General features: G+C 37.4%; 1 protein-coding gene across 11 annotated transcripts; it reads left to right on the forward strand.

Moving 5' to 3' along the window:
- LOC109832802 (purine permease 1-like) lies at nt 440-17,133 on the forward strand. Of its 11 annotated transcripts, none has more exons than XM_020400229.1 (5): nt 441-653; nt 5,123-5,171; nt 8,153-8,207; nt 12,962-13,716; nt 16,540-17,133. In XM_020400229.1, the coding sequence occupies exons 4-5, from the start codon at nt 12,976-12,978 to the stop codon at nt 16,873-16,875; spliced, it is 1,077 nt and encodes a 358-aa protein (XP_020255818.1). In that variant the 5' UTR covers nt 441-653; nt 5,123-5,171; nt 8,153-8,207; nt 12,962-12,975; the 3' UTR covers nt 16,876-17,133. The 11 variants fall into 11 exon arrangements, with proteins under 11 accessions (XP_020255814.1, XP_020255818.1, XP_020255821.1 ...); XM_020400227.1 differs by lacking the exon at nt 441-653 and adding an exon at nt 4,743-5,026 and having other exon boundaries at nt 8,153-8,219; XM_020400230.1 differs by lacking the exon at nt 441-653 and adding an exon at nt 4,743-5,026 and having other exon boundaries at nt 8,159-8,219.

Genomic DNA, 23,915 nt, shown 5'->3' on the forward strand with positions numbered 1-23,915 from the left:
TTAGAGGGAGAGATACAACTAGGGTTTACAATCTCACAACCTAAACCCTCTCACAAACTCTCAGATCCCTCACACAAATACTCTCTCAAAAGGGCACAAAAGGATTACACAGAAAACTCCTCTCAAAGTCGACGATTTTTCCCTTACTACAGCGGAAGCCGAAATTTTTCTGCGCCTGTCTTTTTCCGCCCCCTGCTCTATACTTGCACTTCTGCCGCAGCCGCAAACTTCACAATCCTCCAGCTCCCAAAAACCTAGGGAGAAATCACATTGTTATTTATATAAACGTCAATCGCGGCGCGCTGAGTGAAGTCGGGTGGGCCAACGTCATTCACGTGGACCTGCTCTTGTAAACCTGCTATTGTAAATCACGTGGACCCCACCCACGTCATTCACAATAATTGTTCAGATATATCTCTATTTGTAGTTCTTCAGCTATGTTGGACTTGTGCTCTAAATCGTCTGATGATGTTGCAGGCTTCTGCTGATCAAAGGAGCAGACTGTTAGCTAGCTTCAACTGAAAGATCGAACAAATCTAGTGACCGCATAACAGAGAGCAGAAGAGCCATGTTGGAGACTGAAGAGCTCGGCGTCCCAATTCTGCAGGACTTGCATCAACACCGACAGTCACTTCTGCATGCCAAAAAACACGGTACCTATTATTGTCTTAATTGCTCTTATATATTGTTCACTACATTTTCACAACATGAATATCAAGATTATTGTTCTTTTTTTTTTTGGGTAGTTGTTAGAAAACCTTTGGAGGTTAGATAGATAGTTCATTAGACGAAGAATATAAACCAAAATAATGCCTGCGCATAGAGGAATACTTTTAACATCGGGTCGTATACGGAGATGGCCAGTGACAGGTTTTTATTTTTATTTTTGTTTAATAATTAAAGCTAACTTAGACGGTGAAAGTCTCCATTAGCACTTGATGAATCAACATTCGTGATGTGCTAGATATGTCATGGTTTCCTTCCTCAAAACCTTAATTCATCATAAATATACTCGAGAGCAGAAAAGTTTGATCAGCTTTTTTTCCCCCCACTGAACTTTATGTGGATAACATGCTTCCTCCTTTGTTCCTTCCCTCAAGCTGTTATATAATTTGTAGCTGACTCTAGTAATCTAAACTGGTATCTGGAAGGATCTGGGGTGTCGATTTTTTTATATATTGAAGATACAGTGTATATATTTCTGGATGCTTGGATTCATCAAATTATTCTTGGAGTACTGTTTATCTGGGTAATTGATATAGGAAAATACAATAATAAGAGAGAGCGTAAGCCGTTTACTAATTAAGGTTGCTTATTTTGCTTCTAACAAAAGTTTATCCACTGTTTAAAGACATACACGATCTACGAAACCTGTTGGCATCTGTTGTTAGTGTCAGGCGCCTAATGCAGCCACAGCACCGAAAGCGGTCACAGTCTTGAAAAGATGTTGAAAAGAGGAAGAAAGAGGCGTGTGGGCAACAGCAAAGTTTGAAGAGGGAAAACAAAAAACAAAAAATAGCGGACCCCACAGTATAGTAAAATATTAATATTTATTATGAATAGTATTTTTCCAAACCTTATAAATAGGCTCCAAATCCTTAAGGAAAAACTCTTCCCAGAAACAACTTCTATTGTAGAAGAGTAAGAGAAAATAGAGAGAGTATCTCCTTGTTAAGAGAGATTGTAACTCCAGAGTTTTCTCCTCATAGTAAATTCTTCTATCCTTGCCCGTGGACGTAGGCAATCAAGTGCCGAACCACGTAAATCTGCGTGTCTATCATTTTATCTTTACTTTTGCTCTATTATTGTTACGTCCCTGTTCTATTGGGCCCCGGGCTTGTCCCTGTTGATTAATTGTTCAAGGGAAAATTGTTTCTAACCCCCTGTTTGAAAAAGGTCATGCCCCCGTGGAAAAGGTTGAACCGCACAAAAGCGCTTGCACATCTCAAAGTGCGAGTACGAGGGTTTCCAAAGGTTGCGACTTCTGTACGTGTCTTGCCTCCATATTTGTGGTTTGTTTCTTACATTTTCGTTTTCTCAACTTCGACATTTAAATGTTATACTTTTTAGATGTTGAAAATGACACAACAAGTAGTGAATGTGGGTAATTAACTATTTGCTAAAAGCAACAAATAATAAACGAATATAACATTAATAGCCTAAAATCACAAATAAAAAATAAATATAATATTTAATAGCTTAGTATTACAAATAACAAATCGGAGTAACATGTATAAACGTAAATTCCAGTTATTAAATGTCACAAATGGCAAATCAGTGCAACTTATATTAGCTAAAAACAATTTCCCTTTACTCCATCATTTCTCATCTATCTATGTACGTACGTAGGGGTTGTTATTTCTGGCCAGTTCGGTCCATGGGCCACCGAACCCCAACCAACGGTGGACCGAATCCGTCCGTAGGCCAACCTGGCCTAGCCAGGTAGTGAGCCGAACTTGTTACGTTCGGGTTCGGGTTCCAGTTTTTTTACTTCTAGACGTAGAACTAGAGAGCTGGTGCCAGCCTAATTAGGCACGAGCTAGTGTTTGTTCAGCACATAACAATATGATTGGTAGCATCACATGTGGAGATGTGTGTTTTGTTTGAAAGATTCTTTGAAGAATTAACCTCTATGAACTTTAACGGTTGATGTTTTTCTCATTTTTCATGTTTCGTTGTTTCTTGCTGTATTATTTTTAAATAAAAGGATATTTATTTACTTCACGTGGACAAAAAATTTGATCCGAACCACGTTATATCTTTATGTTTATGGTATTTTTCTATATGTTGTGCTATAAATATACGATTTTATTCGATATTATTGTTTCATTTCTTATGCTATATCAAATTGTTCTTTAATTAAGGATTAAAAGCGTTAAAAAAGTACAAATATACAATTAAATATCTACAACATTAGTAAATAAAATAATATTAAACACAACGAAAATCTGGATGCGCTGGATTCTGCCCTCCCAGAGGTGGGCTGAGTTGGGCCCGAGCCTAGGCCCTGGACCACAATGACGCGGCGCCTCACTATGAACGGTGTTAAGTGCCCCAAAATTAGCCTATCATCAAGATGCGGTTAAAAATGTAAAATTCATCTCGTACGTGTCAACGTTAGACGAGGTGCGGTGATGACTTTCTTGTCTCGGTTGAAGCTTAAAGCGGCGATGGATGTGGTCATCAAAGCTTAGCTGCTGAAGAAATTGGGTAAAAAGTAAATTGGGGTTTTTTTTTAAAGAACCGGTTAAAAAGTTTAACATTAGGGAGAGCAATTTTTTCCACACACACAAATTTTAACACCGTTCGTAGGATTCTAACGGCGGGCATGTTGAGGTATACACCTGGGGCCTGGGCTAAATAACGCTTATATACCCAATTGTTTCATCCACTTTTTAATTATATATCTCTATTTGTATTTGATAGCAAAAAAAATAGCTTAAAAATTTTCAAACTTGCACTTATATACTCTTATTTTTTTTACGGCACTTAAATGCCCTAAAGTTTCTACAATTGGCACTTAGATACCATGAAGTTTTTAAATGCCCTCAATTATGTTAACTTGATGGTATTTAAGTGCCAATTTTAAAATTTTAGGGTCTTTTAAGTGTCGATTTTGAAAACTTTAAGATATTCAAGCGAAAGTTTTATAACTTCAGGCTATATAACTGCTACTAAAAAAAGTGGGGCTATATAAGTGCAAATTTAGAATTGGTGGTATATAAGTGAAAATTAGGTGAAACAATAGGGTATTTAGCCATATACTTGCTATAAACTACAATCTAGGGTATATAAGTGCTAAAGAGATGAAACTATATGGCATTTATGTGGTATTTAGCCTTATAATTTTGAGCCTTAAATGTTTGACTTGAATATCACTGATTTCTTTTATGAGGTGTTTGAGTAACGCAAAAAGTGCGATTATCTTAGCAATATCTACCTACCTCTAATAAAAACCCAAATTCCCAATATAAAATCTAACTTCCCACTATAATGTCATGAACACTTTCATCAGCAACAATTAACCAGTGGCGGATCTACACCATTTTTAGTGGTGGTTCAAAATATACATGGCCAATTAGCCACATGCAGAATAAGAAAAAATGAGGGGAGGTTTGTTAAGAAAAAACAAATGTGCAAGGTTGGAGTATCAAACTCCAGACCTCTTACTCACTTTTTTAAACCAGCTTTGATACCACTAGGCTGTAGAGACCATTGGTATTTTCGGTGATATGTATAGTATATAATCTTTTTTTGAAAATCTGAGGTGGTTCAAGTGAACCATCTTGAACTAAGGTGGGTCCGCCACTGCAATTAACTTATTTAAATTTTGTTGCTTGGATGTTATCACATATGCAAACCTCATCTTTCTTGTATTAACAATAATGACTCGATTTTGCTATGCTCAGTTCATTATATTCCCCTTTTTTTTATAGATATGGCTAGCGTTGTTTTTTGTTTGTGGAGAAACCTTTCTTTTTTGGGAATCGTAAAATTATGTTAGGAGGACCAAGTGGCCGCTTCTTTCCTAAGATATTATTGAACTGACAACTTTCCTAAGATATTATAGTTTTTTCTAGGAAAAGGAGTATCGACTGGATATTTGAGGGGTGAGCGAAGGAAGATAGATAAGTACAAATTTTAAAAACTTAAGGTATTTAAATGTAAGTTGTGAGGATACGTAAGGGAGACCTTAAAAACTCCAGGGTATATCATTCAATCAACAAAAAGAAAAAAAAAAAAAAACATCATGCTATATAAGCGTTGCCATAAACAACCGAGGGTATATAAGTACAATATGTTTGAAACTATGGGACATCTAAGTGCAATTTATAAGCCTATCTTTGGCTTTTCGTCTCGAAAATTTAGCTTGCTCCCTCTGACCGAGTATTAAATTCTACATTCACAACGGAGTCAATGGGCTCCTCCTCAAACGTAGCTCATCACTCGCCACGTTTACAAAGCCCCTCTAAGATTTTTTAACTGCTCGATTTTCTACCGTCTCTCCCACTCTCAGAAATGAAAGGTATCAAATTTAGCGATTTATACGTACTTCCTTGATTTTGATTGAGCGAGTGAACCCTAGAATTCATCTTTTATCATCCTCTCTTTTCTTTGGCAGGACTATTCAATTATTTTGGAGTTTTGCAGATATAATTTCCCATTCTAAGGTACCGTGAATCCCCCCCTTTTTTTTTTTTTTAACTCCCTTTGGACATTATTTGAATCATAATGAACGATTGTTGGTTAGCGGATTGATTTATGTTTGTTCACAAATTTCTTCCAACTTTTTTGCCGGTGGCGTCCTCTTCGGCCCAAAGGCCTGAGTTGTTTAGGTGATTGTGGTGTTGTTTTGGGCTTAAAAGATATAATCAATCTTGCCCTAACTTTATAAATCCCGCTCAGAATTATTAATTCCAATATCCCTTTCTTTGCATTTCCTTTTTTGTGTTTGCGTTTCTTTACATGGGAAACAATGAGTGATCAAGGTTGTAACCGTTTTAACCTAGATTTTTGGTTCCCTAGGATTTTTGTGTTACTCTTTTTAGATTTTTCAGGCCGTTTACTAGCGAACCTTTGGATTGCGAGAACTAGGTGACTAGCTTAGTGAGCGTCAGGACATTTGAAATATAGTTGTATGCCATTTTGGTTCAAGATTCTATATTCTATAATTATAAAAAGTGCAAAAAGAAATTTGGCGGAAACAATTGTAATCCATTTGAGGAGAAGTGTGGGCTCTTCATCAGTTCTGCCACATTTCTTCAGATGTCTTTGAGATGGCGTTTTATAGGCCCGTTCATCTAATTTATCCTATTTATTGCCGAACTCGTAAATACCTAGTGACAACTTGTTGAGTGTGCTTATGGTGAATGCTGGGAATTGCCCGTCGTTTTAAATATGTAGCATTGGTGGAATCACGGAACTGAGCTAACATCTGAATTGATGAGAATCAAGGTTGCAGACTGAGACATTCCGTATTTATATATATGTGGATTTTACAAGTTTTAGCTTGTGTGCACCGTGTCATAGCATAAGCCACCATATTCTCATTTTTTAGAGATTATGGTAATCAAATAAGTACCTTGACCCGCGCAACGCATTTGGTTCTCTTTTGTGCATTTATAGCTCAATCTCCGGCTTAACTTGTTCTAAGTGTGCCGGTCAGGATTTTATAACCATAGAAGTTTCAGGCACAGGTCCCAAGGGTGGACCGATCCTTAATTTTATAACTATGGAAGATTAAGGTGCTGGACCAAAGCCTGGTCTAACCCATCCTTATAATGTTTGGTTGAAAATACTTTGTCAAGATATTTTCACTTCACATGAAGATAGCTCGATGCCCGTTCTTGCGAAGTATGGAAACACAAAACTGGGGAACACTTTTGGTCACTTAAATAATGAAACATGTTTCACTAAAAGAAGAGGAGCATGTTTCCTTGCATTAAAAGGACAAGCGTAGGCTTACAAGAACTTAGTTAGGAGCTGTGAAGAAGGGTTTTGATAATAATTAACTCATTGGAGGAGAGCTCTCGATACAACGGAATTGAAGTGTAGGATTCATGTAGCTGACACAAGAACATAGGGATAAAGGCTTTGTTGTTGTATCCTTGCGATTCTGAGCATGCTTGAACTATTAAATCAAGGCCTAAATTGTATTTCCTAACCTATGCAGCAATAAGTTCAATTGAAGGGGTCCAGATCGTACTGATTATACTCAGTATTGCTAATTTTTACAATGTAAAATCATCTTCGGATAGATGATAAATTTGCAACTGTATTTGAGAAAAGTTTTTAAAAAAGAATGATTTAATCAGTAATATTTCGTTTAACTGCGAAACCAAGTACAAAAATTCCCTAAGGTTGTGTAACATACCAAGCATATCTGTTCATATTACTTCTGGATATGATGTTGCACGGTAACTTTTGGTGTCAGAAGATGAAGAATCTAATTATTTCGAAATCGAAATGGGAAAGACGGAATCCATAAGCTACTTATGCACTATCTAATTGTCTGACAATAGGATGATTGGAAAATTTAATCAAGTTTAAAGTGACAATTATACTCATGTGAGAGTTATCCACCTTCTGATTTTTTCACATGGTACGCTCTTTTAATAATATTCACTACACAAAAAAATATCTGCCTTGCATAAGTGTCTGGTACATTCTGCTCAGTAATCTGAAACAGGCATTCTCTTCAACAAGTGAGTCCATATGCCATTTTGAGATTGTTAGTGTTGGAGATATTTTTTTAACGCATTACTTAATAGATAATGACGTTACGAAGGTTACAATTAGAGTCTAAAGATGAAGCGCCTAATTGTTTTGAACTCAAAACTGTAAAGAGTGGGATTCATAAGGTGTTTATGTACCCTGTAATTCTTGTACAACGATGTGATTGGAAGAATTAACTAGGTGTAAAGTGGCAATTATATGCATGTGTTATCGACCTTTTGATTAGTGGCACATGGTATGCTCTTTTAATAATATACACTTCACAAACGTATCTAGCTAGCATCAGTGTGTGATACGTTCCGCTCTGGAACTGTAAGTGCACTCTTTCTTTAACAAGTGAGGACCGTATGTCATTTTGAAGGTTTTTATATTGGAGATATTTTCTATGAATCCTTACTTTCCTACCATTCTAATTCATTTTTTATCTTGCTCTTTTCAACTTTACCAAAAATTATAGGGATTACCGTATCTTCCTTGAAATTATGCTTGCATGATCATCTGCTGATTCTCAACCTAAGGACTTCTTTCAACCTATTGGACACTTTATAAACCCGTTAGTGCCTATCCCATCTCATTATATTTTATCCGATCACCTTTCCTCTGAAGAATCATGGACAATGAGTCTTTGCCTTACAAGTCAAATCACTACCCACCACCACTACTTCAGTCTTAGCCATCCTTGGTTAAGTTTTGGGGTTTGAAATGATTGTTGGGGCTTAAGTTGATTTCCTTTTGGCTGTAGAAGATTCTAGTTGGATCCATGCAAGCAAGGGAAGCAAACAATCGTCACCTTCCTCCACTTTCTTCACTTCAATTCCATGAACTGCTTCTTATGGATTTTCAGAACACTATGATGTCATGCTGATTAGTTAATAAGGAAAATTTTAATTTCAGTTCTTTTGTTTATTTTTGTTAGTTTCAGGGTGGAGACAGAGCCGTCGTATGCAGAGAACTTCAATCCAGATAATTAGGTAGTTTGCTAGGTACTGTTTGATATTTATATCAAGCTTATAACCTTATATCCATGTATTTTTGTTTAGTGACACCTTATATCTATGTAGCATACGGTGAAAAATAAGAATTAATTAGTTACATTTTGGCACCCTAAAGTATTGTGTAATTACACTGGTGACCTAGGTATCTACACAAGTAACCCTCAGATCGTTGATTGTAATTACATAAGTGACCCTAGAATCCGTCGGTGAGTTAACACTATTTATCTTTAGCTGATTTGGACTTCTTTTTGTCTGCTAATTAGGATTAGAGTTAGGGTTACGACTACGATTAGGTTATGGTTAATATTATAAGTTTATAACAACAATTGCTAACTACTAGATTTTAGATTAGGGTTATAACAATGTGAGTAATCTTTGCGATAACTCTATTCCTAACCCAACCCTCATGGCTACTCCAAACCCTACCCAAAACCCCAACCCTAACTCTAATGCTTATTGACATCAAACAAGAACTCCAAATCAGCAAAAACAATGTGAGTAATCTTTGCGATAACTCTATTCCTAACCCAACCCTCATGGCTACTCCAAACCCTACCCAAAAACCCAACCCTAACTCTAATGCTTATTGACATCAAACAAGAACTCCAAATCAGCAAAAAATTAAAAAAAATGTTAACTTTTGAACAGAATCTAGGCTCACTCGTGTAATTACAATCAACAATCTCAGGTTCACCTATAGATATGCAAATTTCAAGGTCACCCACGTAATTACACTACACCTCAGGGTAAATGTAATTAACCTGAAAAATAATTTTTTTAGTTTTCCAGGAGAGGTTTCTTGCATAGTTGACCTGATCACCTAATTTGATATTGACGACTGATACAAACTGAACTATTCAATGTCTTATCTAGCTCTTTAGCCATTACCGGATTTTACACTCGCATTTTGCTAGTTCATGTTACTACTCTGTACTTCACTTATTCTTCTCACTTTCAACCCACAACCTTTATATGATCTTTACAGTTCCTTAAGAACTATGCTATCTTACGTGTGAGATGTAATTGAACGAGCTATGCAAAAGACATAAATATGAACTCTCCCCCCTCCCCTCTTCCGTGCTTTCATTCTTGTCCTCCAATGATCCTTCCTTACTCCCTCTCACCCATACCCTGCAACTTTCCCTCTCTGCCAACACCCAATATGCTCACAGAATCATTGTCATTTCTAGATTTCATACTTCGCTCGTGATAAAACTGGGTAAATTTAGTTGGAGTATGTAATAAACTGGGAATTGTAAATATTAGTTTATTTTTCTGACTGATAGAATTCTGTGCTTCTGTTACGTGGTTGTGCGTTCTACACATATTGGCTCTTCCTTTCTGCATGATTTCTATTTTTTATATACTATTTTGAATTGTTTTCTTGGTGCATTGTCTTGTCAGTTTACACCAATTTTCTTTGTTTATCAAGCTACCCTTTATCCTTGTGCAAATTACCTTGCAGTCTAAAACATCTTCTATATCTAGAGCTCTTTTGGATATCCTATTAAGCAAGATATTGATGGAATTTAGTAAAGTTTCCTTGGGAGACATAAAGTGTGTCAATCTTTGGGTGGAATTCGTCATCTTCTTCCACTAGTGCGATAAATTTCTTAGTTGTGTCTGTGGTTAGAATGCTCACTTCTTTGGAGGGAAATTCTAATTAATCCTACATAGCTCATGAGAATCAATTGGAGATGCTATTTTATGTCGAGGAGTAAGATAACCGTTTGCTTTTATTCTCCTCTAGCTCATTTGATTTGGCACCAATCTTTTATATGTGATAAAGATCTTTTGTGTGATAGCTTCTTGTCTCACTGGCTACATCAGAAGAATGTATTAGAAACTTGAAATAAATTCCCGAATTTGGCCAGTGATCATCCAGTGTTGCCAGACTGAACTCTGCTGGTTATTCAGTATCAACAAACTTAAACTCTCCATTATTCATGATTAGTAACAATATATAGCCCAAAATATGATTATATCAGTAACATGAATTTACGCTGTTCAATCTGTCATGCCAACTTAAGAATAGTTTGAAGGGCAATTTGGGAAACACATAGCACCCTAATTTCCTTCCGATGCTTACACAAAGATTAATATACACACAACTTTCATCACTAAAGTTACTACTATGGATTTAATATATGCTTCCGTTTTCCTTTTCATGCACTGTGGCATCTTTTTCATTCGTGTTGAGTTATTTATATTTCAGCTTGTTGCAGCATCATGAGAATGCTTGAATTCTAGCATTCCGAGGTTCAGCTCCCGTATTTTTTCTTTCAGGGGACACAATTTTCCTTATTCCTTGTTGCATAACTTTAGAAAATATATTACTATATCCCGCGTCTTGTTTTTTTAAAAATAAACCGAGGAAACTAGAATATCTGAGAAGATACTTTTTATCTGTTTGAGCAGTCTAGATCTATAAGTTAACTGGTGCTCTTCATTTCTGTTACTTGCAATCCAAATCTTTCAAAAGATAATTTATAGAAAATTCCATTTTTCTTGTCACCTTTTGGTGGGTGAAGTAAAAACTAGAGAATTCATATTTTATACTTAGCAGTACTCTTTTGATTCATAGAGAAATAAGGGAGGGATATCGAGATTTTGATAGTAAGTAGGGCACTGGATAGGTGTCTGAACAAAAAATTGTTTTACTTTAGGGTTTAGACTCGTCAATTGTCTTTCATCACAAAATGACTGTTGCTTTCTTTCCCTTAGAAAGAAAGTCTGTTGTTTTCTTTAGTTTGCCTCTTACTTTCTCTTGAAAGATGAATTTTCGTATAGTTCTTCTTGATAAACTATTTTATGAAATATTGCAGTAAATGTTATGCATGAGCTACTGTAAGTGGCTGAGCATATGCCTATTATTTGCAAAGGGGGCAAAAGATTTCGAAAGTTATCCAATTTAATCCTGTAAACAATATATTATTTGCTTCTAGCTTAGTGAATGTTGAAATTATTTTTGTTGATACCACCAGCTCTTTCTTTTATTCTTTGTGGAATACAAATAGTGATTCTTTTCCTCCAGCATAGTGGAAGTTCACATTGTTTTCCTTATAATGTTTCTTATTCCAACTGGACAAACACTATTCAAATAATAATATTATTTTGTCCTATTTTATCTTTAAACCTATCATACGTGGGTACTTCTGATCGGAAGCTGCATTGGACACGTACTTGTATCCATACCGGAACTTCTTGGACTCTTCATGAATATTTGCATACGTTTTTTCAGGCATATACTCAATTATATAATACACGTTTTAATTTAAAACAATCCTCATCCACTTCTTGGACATATACTCTACACTTCATATCTATTTTTTATATATTGATTTTATGTAAATGAAAAAAATATTTATATATACATAACATTAATACATATGTCTAGCTGCATTCCGGTATCCTATCTATTACAAATTTGCCTTGTCCCGTACCAGTACTAGTACCCGTGGCCGTATTCATATACATGGAACTTAGCTTTAAACAAATAACTAAAATAAAAAATGATTGCTCCTTTTAGTCTTTAGAGGCCTACTGTTCATAATCTAGAGTTGTTTTCGGGAAACATTGAAAAACCGCGATCAAAATAATGATACAGAAGTTTCCTTAAATTTATTTCTTGTTAGGCTTTCTACTGTCATGTTTTATACAGTCTTCTTCACTATATTTTCCTCATGATTTCTATTAGATGAGCCTCTTTCCTCCTCGTGGACCCCTAGAAGAGCTGTATATGCTCACAGGGCTCAAATGCTTAGCTGATATGCTCACAACAATGCTTGCACGGCACCCATGATTGTTGCGCCTCATTGTGAACAGTATTAAGTGCCCTTGAGTTGCAAATTAGCTCGAAAGTATATCTAGAGTGCATTCATATATTCTTTTCAAGGAATTCTAGTGACAGTCGTGCTTCAGCAGCTGCTGCTGTTGCGGACACTTGTCCCAAAAATAGATCCCCATTTGGAAATCTATACCCAACCTATACCTAACACTAGCACTAACCAATCACAACACGCGAGTCTAGTGGCAGTCGCTTTTCGTGAGTCTTGACTTTTTCATTCTTTACAGAGTGCCACAATTAGACGTGTTCCTGTATTATAATGAAAAAAAGTATATCCCTATTCACAACGTCATTATCTAGTGTAGGGGACAGGTTTAGGCTAAGAAGGGTCAATTAATGAAAGAGAGCTCATACCCTGTATGAGCTCAAAAGGTAAAGTATAGTTAATACATGGGAGAAGTTCCTTCAGTTAGATGATTATGGAAAGATGTTGAACTTGAATGATAGCTGTATTGCTTTAGATAGGATGTTGATGTAAATGTACTATTAGACATATTAGGCATTCAAACATGACTTTTAAAGCCATTTTCCCACCATTATTTAGCGTTTTAAGTTGGGTATTAAGCTACACATGAAGTCCAAATCTTTGATCAGCTTTCAATGCCTAATTAAAGGACCTTATAAGCTACACGGCTACCATTCAAGTTACTTTATTTGGATACCTAATTAGTGGTAGCTATATAGTTTCAAAGGTCAAGATTCACTTTTAAAAAGTGGGGGATTTATGCCCAAAATAATTGGCCTTTTGAAGAATATATAGAGATTGAGCTTGTTACCTCAATACTAGTAGCTATGAATGAATAGGTCTCTAGATTTCAACTTGAATTCCTCTTTCCAGGTATAAATCTCCACCTAATCTCTCATCCAAAATCTCTCATTGCAGGCAGCAAAGAAGCCATGGAATCCACATATGAGAAGCACCAAAACAATGAGGAAGACCAAAAGATCAATAGAAGTCTCAAGAATCTCCTCATTATCATTAACTGCACTCTCATGATCCTGGGCAATTCTGGCGGACCTTTAATCTCCCGCCTCTACTTTCGTCATGGAGGTCACCGCCAATGGCTTTCAAGCTTCCTTGAAACCACTGGCTTCCCTATTATCATCCTCCCACTCTCTTTCTCCTACTTTCACCGTCGTCGTCGTGATCCAAACACGAAACTGATATTCATCACCCTTCCAATTTTCTTTGCTTCTGCTTTCCTTGGTCTTATGACCGGTCTTGATGATTTTCTTTATGCCTATGGCCTTTCTTTCCTTCCTGTATCAACCTCAGCCTTGTTAATCTCAACTCAGCTAGCATTCACTGCTTTCTTTGCTTTTCTTGTTGTAAAACAAAGGTTTACACCATTTTCATTGAATTCTGTAGCATTGTTGACAGTCGGGGCAGTGATAATAGGGTTACATGCCAGTTCGGATCGGCCAGAGGGAGTATCGAAGAGAGAATACTTTGTGGGATTTTTCTTGACATTAGGGGCAGCTGCATTATATGGATTAGTACTGCCACTTGTGGAACTTACTTATCGTAAAGCAAAGCAAGCAATTACGTATACGTTGGTGATGGAGATGCAGTTTGTGATGGGGTTCTTTGCTACTGCTTTTTGTGCAGTGGGGATGATTGTGAATAAGGATTTTCAGGTGAGGAACTCTCTCTCTCTCTCTTGTTTATCTTTACTTTCAGTTTTCTTATAGATGAAAAAAGAGCATGGATATAGTCTAGAGTTGAAATAACATAGAATCTTGGAACTTATTCCAATTCAGTAATTTTGACATGGTCCTTGATTCACTTGAGAAGTATTCTAACCTATTTAGTGTTTTTAAAAATAAAAATAAAAATTTTGCTTTTTAACTAAAGGCAAGATGTATATTGATATTTTAAACATTTGTTTTCACTTGTTAGGTAAATTGGGTTATGGAGTTAAATTCTAGCTTGATCTTGTCTTTATAAAAGGGGCAACATGAGAGGAGGAGGGGGGCTGGGGTTAATTTTAAGTCGATTGGAGGGGTTTAAGAAGTTTTCCCTTATATTTCTCAGTAGGGGTTATTATCGCGGAACACTATTTTTGACACTGGTTACTTTTTTCTGTATTTTGTGATGATTGTAAGTGAGTGATCTGTTAGTCACTGAGAGTCAATTATGATATGGTTGCTCAGTAAGTGATCACTTTAAAATCTTGTATTAGCCATGTTATCAGTCTTTTTAACTCACCTTTTTGCTATGAATCCCAACAAAAAGGCCTTTAATCATTCTTGTGTGCACAAACTATCTCCTGTTTGGTTGGTTCTAAATTCTAATTAATTTGAATTTCATTAAGGTTTACTTCGGTATTAGTCCCTTTAGTCATCAGTATTTGATATTAGTTCCTCAAATCATCGTAATTGCAATTAGGCCCCCAAATCACCTAAGTGTGTTGAAATAGGTCTCCCTAAGTTAGCAGCAGTTAGAATGGAGAGGAAAATTTCAGTTAATTTAACTTGGGTTTTTTGCATATATACCCCTCAAATCTTCCATATATGCAACTTTACCCCTCAAATCTTTGTATTTACATATGTACCCCTCAATTTTCTCACATTGGAATTTTTCTGCCCCTCCTATCTAACAATTTTTGTTTTTAAACAGTGCAATGTTATAAAAATTCAATAATTTCAGTTAATGTTGCAACAATTTCCCATTTAAAAACTCAACTTTCAGTAGAAGGGGTAGAAAAGTTCTATGTGAGAGAACTGAGGGGTAAGTTTGCAAATATCAAGATCTAAGGGGTAAATTGGCAAATATGGAAGATTTGAGGGGTATCTATGCTAAAACACCTTTTAATTTTTATGATGGTTTTGACAGTTATACCCTCAAATGCTGTAGACCCAAATCCCACAGGCCATTAGTTTATACCCACTAACACTCCAGACCTATTTCATCCAAACCCAAGATACCTCTTATCTTCTCCTGCACGAGTCCGTCACCAAACTCATTTGATTCCTCTTCCATTCTCCATCTCCAACCTAGAATCTCTTCCCTAAAGCATCTTAATCTCTCTAATGGAGTTCACAAAGGATGATTTTACGTTTGATTTAGGGTGTGAGAGGGAGACGAAGAAAGGGGTAAAATTTCACTAGATGCAAAGCAGGCTAGGAGTTTTTTATTACCTCCACCATAATAACCACCATTTTCATCCCTTCTCAAGCTGTTAGTGTCACTATGATTATCACCACTACGAAACTAGTATAAGAATACGGCGAATTGAACTTGAATTATGAGCGAATGGGGCAGCGGTGGAGGTGGGGACAGGAAGGAGTATGGATGATGGGACAGTGGTGGCAGTAGTGGTGGAGGGGTAATGGTGGACGCGGTAGAGGCGGTGGTAGTGGTGTGGCCATGACAATGGCAGAGGAGGTAATATTGTAAAGCCTGAGAGGGCTTTGGTGGGAATTTAATTTGCATGGGTAATATAGTAATTACACATCCATGGTTAACTAAGACCCAACCACTGTTAAGGTATTTAGATGGCTTATATAACAGAGGACCTATTTCAACAGATTTAGAGGATTTGGGGGACCTAATAGCAATTATGATGATTTGAGGACTAATATAAAAACACTGATGATTTGGGCGACTAATATCGAAATAACCCTTTCATTAAGGTCAGGTGGTATTCTTTGGGTCATTGATAGGTCAATGTTGGCTAGCATGGTTAATTTTGATTCTCCAGTGATGAGAAGTTTCTGAATTTTGCCTCAGCTTATACCACTTTGATTCTCATTTTACTAGATACGAGTATTTAAGGGTCCCAAAATACCCTTCCTTACACTGCTCATAATGAAGGTTATTTTGGGGATTAGAACTAAGTCTAATTCATGTTCAATTAACCCTTTGATATTTTTGTATGTTTGATTCAATCAAGTATCCGTATGTATTGATACTTCTTTGTTATATAATTAGAATATTAGAACGAGTTTCATTTTTGGCATACTTAAATCAGCACAATAATATTATAAATTAATGTTGGTTGTTATGCATTTAATTGGATCACATAAGAGAGCCATGATCTTAATATATATTGTTTCTTGTTCCACAGATGATTGGCATATTGAATTGTGAAAGGTTATTGCACATACTATTATAATTACATATAAGCATCTACTGTGCAAGTGGTGCGGCGGCAGCTTATTAGTGTTTATATTGTCAATCACAAAATTTCTAAGTCCTCTTCAAATTCAGCCAGATCTGAATCAGCTCATATGCAGCTAAGATTTGTTTTGGAGTCTTCGATTTTATGAACTTCGTCGCTGGTGTTTCGTGACGTAGAAACTTCTCATGCAACCAATTTTAATTAGGGAACCAGCCTTGGCTTTGCTGCTGTTCAATTTTGTTGTAGACCAAATGTAATCAGATTATTTTGTATTTCTGTGCTTGTGCTCAGACGGCTATATTGAGAATTTCTGATACCAGAACAAATCCAACTGCAGGCAATCCCTAGAGAAGCCAGCCATTATGACATAGGGGAGACCAACTACTACACGGTCCTCTTTTTCTCAGCAATCTTCTGGCAATTCTTCTTCCTCGGCACTGTTGGCGTAATTTTCTGCACCAATACACTTCTGGCTGGAGTCATCATCGCGGTGTTTATCCCAGTGACCGAGACGTTGGGTGTCATAATCTTTCATGAAAAGTTCAGTAGCGAAAAGGGGGTAGCGGTCGTCCTCTCGCTTTGGGGACTGGCTTCCTACTCCTATGGTGAGTACCTGGAAGCCAAAAAGAAGAAGGAGGAGGAGGATGTGAGGCCCGCTGAGCAGTCTGTTTGATTGTTGTTTTGTTAAGGGAATGGGCTTTGGTTGACGCCATTTGTGCGGATAAGTTTATAGTGTAAAATGGACTTGTGGGCTTCCCCTTTGTTAAATATAGGAGGCAGTTGTATCGGTTGATAATGATAAAAGGTTTGAAAAATCTTGTGCTCTACTCCAATTTGTCGAAGGGAGCCCATCGTTGTACCAAAATTCGAAGTTTGTGGCGTCGGTGACGATGGAAATCTGGCTGGCAAAATTTGAAACTGGATTTCTCCACTGCCATGTTAAAACATCCTGCAACTCTACTAAAATTTCTACTAAATTTTTTTCGAAATTGTGATGAGCGTTAAGGAATGTAATAGAAATGTTAGGGGCACACCCCCAACCACAATCCCAACCACACCTCCTCTCTCTCTATAGTGCATTGTGATCCACATGAAATTGTTTTTTAAAATTTTATGTAGGTCCCAATGCACTATAGAGAGAGATGAGGTGTGGTTGGAAGAGATGAGGTGTGGTTGGAATTGTGGTTGGGGGTGTGCCCCTATCACTCCTCAGAATGTAATTCTATATTCCAACATGAATAATATTTTAAATGAGAAGAATTCTGGTACACGTGGAGTATTCTGATGGAGTGTGAAATTCTGATGGTGTTCGCACTCTTAAAAAATCAACAGAAGCCAGACGTAGGTACGGATTTCCTTTTTCTTTTTATTGTCTCTTGGGCGGGAGAAAATCCATTACCAACCTTGGGAACATGACAACAATTGTGAATGCATAGTAGTGCATGTTAGATATTAGATAGTAATTTGTCATTGAATTTGCTATTTACATAAGGATTTTTCTAAACCGTCGCTCAGGCGCATTCATTTCTCTCTATCTCTCATCTATTAACGAGTGCCCAGGGTACGCGCCCGTTAGAAAAATAATTTACATGATAAGATTAGCTTAAAGACAAGGAAGAAGCTGTCAACAAGTGCATTAAAGCTTCCAATTTTGCTCTGGTAGCTATTCGTTGACTACATTATTGCGTGTATTGATGCCTTCCTATCCATTGATTAATGAAAATGATATCAATTAAGTCACATTCGTCTTTATTTGAATAAAGAGCAAGAGCCAATGGATTTCAGGGATTACATCTCAAAAACTTTTAATTAAATCATCATCAGCCGTCACAAAGGAATATGCAATTAAATCAGAAATGACAAGAATTGCTTTCGCCTAATCTGTAAGATTAAATGCTAATAATGGTTTTCCGCATGTTTTAAAAATCGAATATTGTATAAATACTTTCTATTGCTGCATTCTGTGCGTTATTAAAAACTGCTCTAATCTTTTACAGATGAGAATTGGGAAGACTCATATTCTAACTCATAAAATGGGTAAATTTCACATAACGGTGGCTGAAAAAGTTAGCTCTTTAAAAAGGGTTTTCTTACGTTTTGATAGTGAACCAGTACCTTTGAAAGATTATAAAAGTACGTTTGCATTTAGATATAATTGTGAATTAGCCATGTGAAGCCCCGGGTGAAGAAAAACTACTCACGGGGGAAGTCAATTGATTTGACCCCGTGATACAGCAAGCGAGTAAAGAAAGCAGGCGAGACGTATGTCGTTTAATAAACAATAATTGATAACAAAAATTAAATAAAAGTGAAAAAGAAAATTAAATAAAAAGTGCAACAATCAGATCCCATTTTTAGAATATAAAAATATGTAATCTTTAATCCTTATCATAACTTCGGAGTTTTGATGTAATAGTCAGAGAGATTTTAAGATAGTATCATAGTCACCCAGATTCGATTCCCACTACCCCATAACTTTAATGCGGGTTCTATTAGAATTGATGTCATTGCACGAGTTCATATTTTAGTGCATAAAAGAGGTGGTCAACCTGTTGGAGCATAGATGTTTAGGTAATTTAAATCGTCATGCACACCTCTTTTTAGTAAAGTGTCTTTGTTACTTAAATGTAGTTTGAAAAGAGGTGCTAAATAATGTATTTGGACCGTCTTATTTTCCTTTATTTTAATCTCACATTGCTCACGATACTAGATCTTCTCTTCTTCTCTTGTGTATAGACATTTCGATACTAGTAGTAAATTTATCAAGTTCTCACAAATCTCTCAAATCTTTCTATACTTCTCAATTTGAACATATTTGTCAAAGGTATTTGTGACTGCTGTTGGATTTAAATCTAATTAAATCTATTTGTGGCCACATATGATTAATCTGTGTGTATTGCTATCCTTCAGGATAACCCACTAAAGTGATCAATCAATTTGGGTTAATGAGTATTTTAAATATAATCATGGGGTTATATGTGCAGATACCAGATTGTAATTGTGATTTGATGAGGGGCCAAATTACAAATGTACAACATCTATAAATAAGGGGTTATGGTCCCTAATTTAGGTTACATTCTCTAATTCTCTTCACCCCCATCTAAAGAGAAATTTGGCTAGAGAAACCCTAAGGTTAGAAGATCCAAAACCCATCTCAAGTTTAATCTATGGATTCAGGTATAAGCTTTCGCTCTTTTATTTTGATTCTTGTAAATCTCTTTGAATTAATCATGGCTTTATGGTTTAGATCTCAAATTTTTATAAGATCTAACAAGTGGTATCAGAGCCACATTGATTTGTTCTAAGAGATTAAGATTAAAATTTAGGGTTCTTTGATCTTAATTATGTTTTATTCAGATCTGTTCTCGGATGAACAGTAACATTCGGATGAACAGTTACGTGTTTTATTTTTGGATGAACAGTAACATTCAGATCTTAATTGTATTTTATCAGAGCCACCTTGATTTTTTCTTCGATTTTTTTCTTGGATCTGGATCAAGAAAATTCATTGTTTTCGATTCTGGATCTGTTTTGAAATAAAATCGAGAAATTCTTTTGGATCTATTGTGTTTTGGTCGTTGGTCCCGTGCTCCTCGCCGGCAAAGTGTCGCTGGCGGCCTCGCTCTCAACTTCGATGGCGACGGCGGCGTTAGGAAACCCTAGGGTTTCGACCTTTGGGTGCGGGAACAATGGCGGCGGCGGTTTCAGATTTAACCCTCTAAGGGTTCGTGCGTGAAAACCCTAGGGAACAATGGCGGCGGCGGCGGTTATTGATGTGAGCATTTTTATTTTATTTCAGCTAATGCATCTGCTGTAATAATTTCTGCTAACATCAACTCAATTCCCATACTAAATGGGACAAACTTCAAGGTTTGGAAAAAGAACATATTAATTGTTCTTGGCTGCATGGATCTCGACCTTGCATTAAGAATTGAACAACCCCAACCTCTAAATGCGGATAGCACTCCTGATGCAAAGAAGGAGTATGAGAAGTGGGAGCGTTCAAATCGCATGAGTCTTATGATCATTAAGCGCGGCGTTCTGGAAGCCTTTAGAGGCATAGAATCCGAAGGGATTACTAAGGCTAAAGATTTCCTTGCCGAAATTGAGAAGCGTTTTGCGAAAAACGATAAGGTAGAAACAAGCACGCTTTTAGCTCGCTTGATTTCAATGAAGTATAAGGGCAAAGGAAATATCAGGGAGTACATTATGGAAATGTCTCATATTGCTTCAAAGCTTAAGGCACTTAAACTCGATCTTTGTGACGAGTTATTAGTGCATCTGGTTTTGTTGTCTCTTCCTGCACAGTTTAACCAATTTAAGGTCAGTTATAACTGTCAAAAGGAGAAATGGACTCTAAATGAGCTCATTTCATACTGTGTGCAAGAAGAAGACAGGTTGAAGCAAGATAAGACAGAAAGTGCTCATTTGGCCTATGCCTCTAAGGATAAGGGCAAGAAAAGGAAGAATGATAAGGAAGCTGCTAAGGGTCCAGTTGAGAAGAAACAACATAAGGATAATCAGGGTTGTTTCTTCTGTAAGAAGCCTGGACATGTAAAGAAGGACTGTACAAAATATCACGCCTGGCGTGATAATAAGGGTACGTTCCTTGCTTTGGTCTGTTCTGAGGTTAATTTAGCTTCAGTACCTAGAAACACTTGGTGGTTAGACTCTGGTGCTACTACTCACATAAGTGTTTCTATGCAGGGTTGCCTGAGCTACCGAAAGCCAAGTGATGTTGAAAGACACATCTTTGTGGGCGACGGACAATCGGTAGATGTGGAAGCAATTGGGCACTTTAGGTTGTTGTTAGGAACTGGTTATTATTTGGATTTAAAAGATACTTTTGTAGTACCGTCTTTTAGACGGAATTTGGTTTCTGTTTCTGTATTGGACAAATCAGGTTATTCTTGTTCATTTGGAAACAGTTAATTCAGTTTATCTTTTAATTCAAATATTGTGGGAACCGGTTACTTGAGTACTTATGACAACCTATATTTGCTTGATACAATTGCTTCTTATAGTGAATCCTTGCATGTGGAATCACGTGGTACTAAGCGTAAATTAAATAAGGAAAATTTGGCGATATTATGGCATAAGCGCTTGAGTCATATCTCAAAAGGTAGAGTTGAGCGTCTTGTGTCTGATGGCATTTTGGATTCCCTTGATTTTTCGGACTTCGACATATGTATTGAATGTATCAAGGGAAAACAGACCAAAGTTAAGAGATTAGGTGCCAACAGATCTTCAGATGTCTTAGAATTGATACATACGGATATTTATGGGTCATTCTCTACAGAATCATGGAATGGTCAACAATATTTTATATCATTCATAAACGATTACTCACATTATGGGTACCTATATCTTATTCATAAAAAATCTAAGTCTCTGGACATGTTCAAAGCCTATAAAGCTGAAGTTGAGAATCAACTCAACAGAAGAATTAAAACCGTTAGATCTGATCGTGGTGGTGAGTACTACGATAGATATGATGGTTCAGGTGAACAACGTCCAGGACCATTTGCTAGATACCTAGAGGAATGCAGTATCGTCCCACAGTACACCATGCCGGGTTCATCTAGTATGAATAGTATAGCTGAAAGACGAAACATGACTCTTAAGGATATGGTAAGAAGTATGATTGCTCATTCTTCTTTACCAGAGTCTCTCTGGGGAGAAACACTAAAGACAGCAGCTTACATTCTGAATAGAGTATCAAGTAAAGCAGTTGATAAAACACCTTATGAGCTTTGGACTGATCGAAAACCCAGTTTAAAGTATTTATAGGCCAGCTGAGGCAAGGCCTTATAGGCCAAATGAAAAGAAATTGGACTCCAAAATAGTTAGCAGCTATTTTATTGGGTACTCTGGACGCTCTAGGGGCTATAAGTTCTATGATCCCATACCAAGGAATATTTTTGAGATGGGAATGTTTGGTGGAAAATTTGCAGTAAAAGAAACGAAGGAAAATTGATTTGTATTCCTTTAATCTCAGTTACAATTGGATTTCCTGATTACAAAAGAGAGGAGAATGATCTGGATTCTCCCCTTTGTTTAAATCTGGGTTCTTCACGGTGGCGATGAGATGCCTCCCTCGAATGCTCGCGTCGAGTTTGCTTCTCGTTGACGATCCGACGTCTTGTTTTACTGGAACATGATCTTCTCCTCACGATTTGACGTTGTGGAGAACTCTGAACGAGTTTAAAACTCTATGAAAGAGTTGATTTAACCGAAAGTCGGTTGTAAGCCAAGGATGAAGAAGATCTTATTACCGATCTCCAAAGCTCCAACCGAAGGATGAAGGATCCTCTTTTCGCTGCCAAGAAGTTCCAACCGACCGCCTCTGAACTGAATTGATTTTCAGTCATTTATAGGGGATTAAGGGGTGTAACCACCTCCTTAATTCGCTCCTAAGTGGGGCTAATGGGATGTAACCGCCCCTTAAATCACTCCTGAGTGGAGTTGTGATCCCCTCAAATCGTGGGAAACGGTTTTGAAACCGTTCAACTCGTGTTTGAACGAGTCAAACGCAGATCCTGCATTCTGGCATGAATTCTGTGTCCAAACGCAGTGTCTGGAAGCTTGAACGCAGTGATTGGAAGCTGCGTTTGCAGCGGATGAAAGCTGCGTTTGGCAGCAGTATAGAACTGCGTTGGGCAGCGCTTGGAGCTGCGTTGAGCAGCGTCGGGCGACGAATAGAGCTGCGTTGTGCAGCGATATTGAGCTGCGTCGGGCAGCGATGTTGAGCTGCGTCCAGTGGTGATTTAAGCTGCGTTTGCAACTTTTGGAGCTGCATTTGAGCTGCGTTCGTGGCTATGAACGCGGCGCATCTTGATGCTGGTACGCGGGGAGGACTTCCACGTCTTGATTTGAAGAGACCATTGATTTGTAGTCTCTTTCTGTCGAAGCGTTGCAAAGATCGTCATTTTGTAATCTTTACTTTAGCTCTTTGATATGCAAGAGTCGTCAGATTGTAACTCTCGATGTTGATGGTGAAGGCTGTTAAACTAGAGCTCTCATCGGTTGTCGTGAAGGTCGTCAGATTGTAACCTTCAGCGATCTACGTGAAAGTCTTCAAATTGTAGCCTTCTGGAAGTCGTCAGATTGTAACTTCCATCATCGGTGTTTTGATGGGGATCAGCTATCTATTGTGATTTTTAGACAGCCTACAGAACCCCCTCCAAAGTTTTCGAAAGTTCGCGGTTGACTGGGACGAATTTTCGGAATACTTTGGATCTCAACTCTGATCTTGGAGCTGTTGATTCCTTGTGGTAAAGGATTTGTTCTCTGCACTTGCTTCGAAGGCATCTTGGTTGAAGGGATTTGCACGTAGGACCTGTGTGAAGGTATGCGCCATAATCCTGCTTCTGGAATGTGGGGGTGGACCCTGCATTTTGAACTTGAGACACGGGTGTGACCTCGGCGTTTGGTTTTTGCATCGCGGGTCTGACCTAAGCGTTTGGTTTTTGCATCGCGGGTCTGACCTAAGCGTTTGGTTTTTGCATCGCGGGTCTGACCTAAGCGTTTGGTTTTTGCATCGCGGGTCTGACCTAAGCGTTTGGTTTTTGCATCGCGGGTCTGACCTAAGCGTTTGGTTTTTGCATCGCGGGTCTGACCTCAACGTTTTGACTTAAGACATGGAAGTGGCTTCCGTGCATTTTTGACTAAGTCTTTGAGACTTGTCTTCAGCTTATTCGTTTCAAGTCTCGG

The sequence above is a fragment of the Asparagus officinalis genome, chromosome 3 (assembly GCF_001876935.1).
Source record: "Asparagus officinalis chromosome 3, Aspof.V1, whole genome shotgun sequence".
NCBI classification, from domain to species: Eukaryota; Viridiplantae; Streptophyta; class Magnoliopsida; order Asparagales; family Asparagaceae; genus Asparagus; species Asparagus officinalis.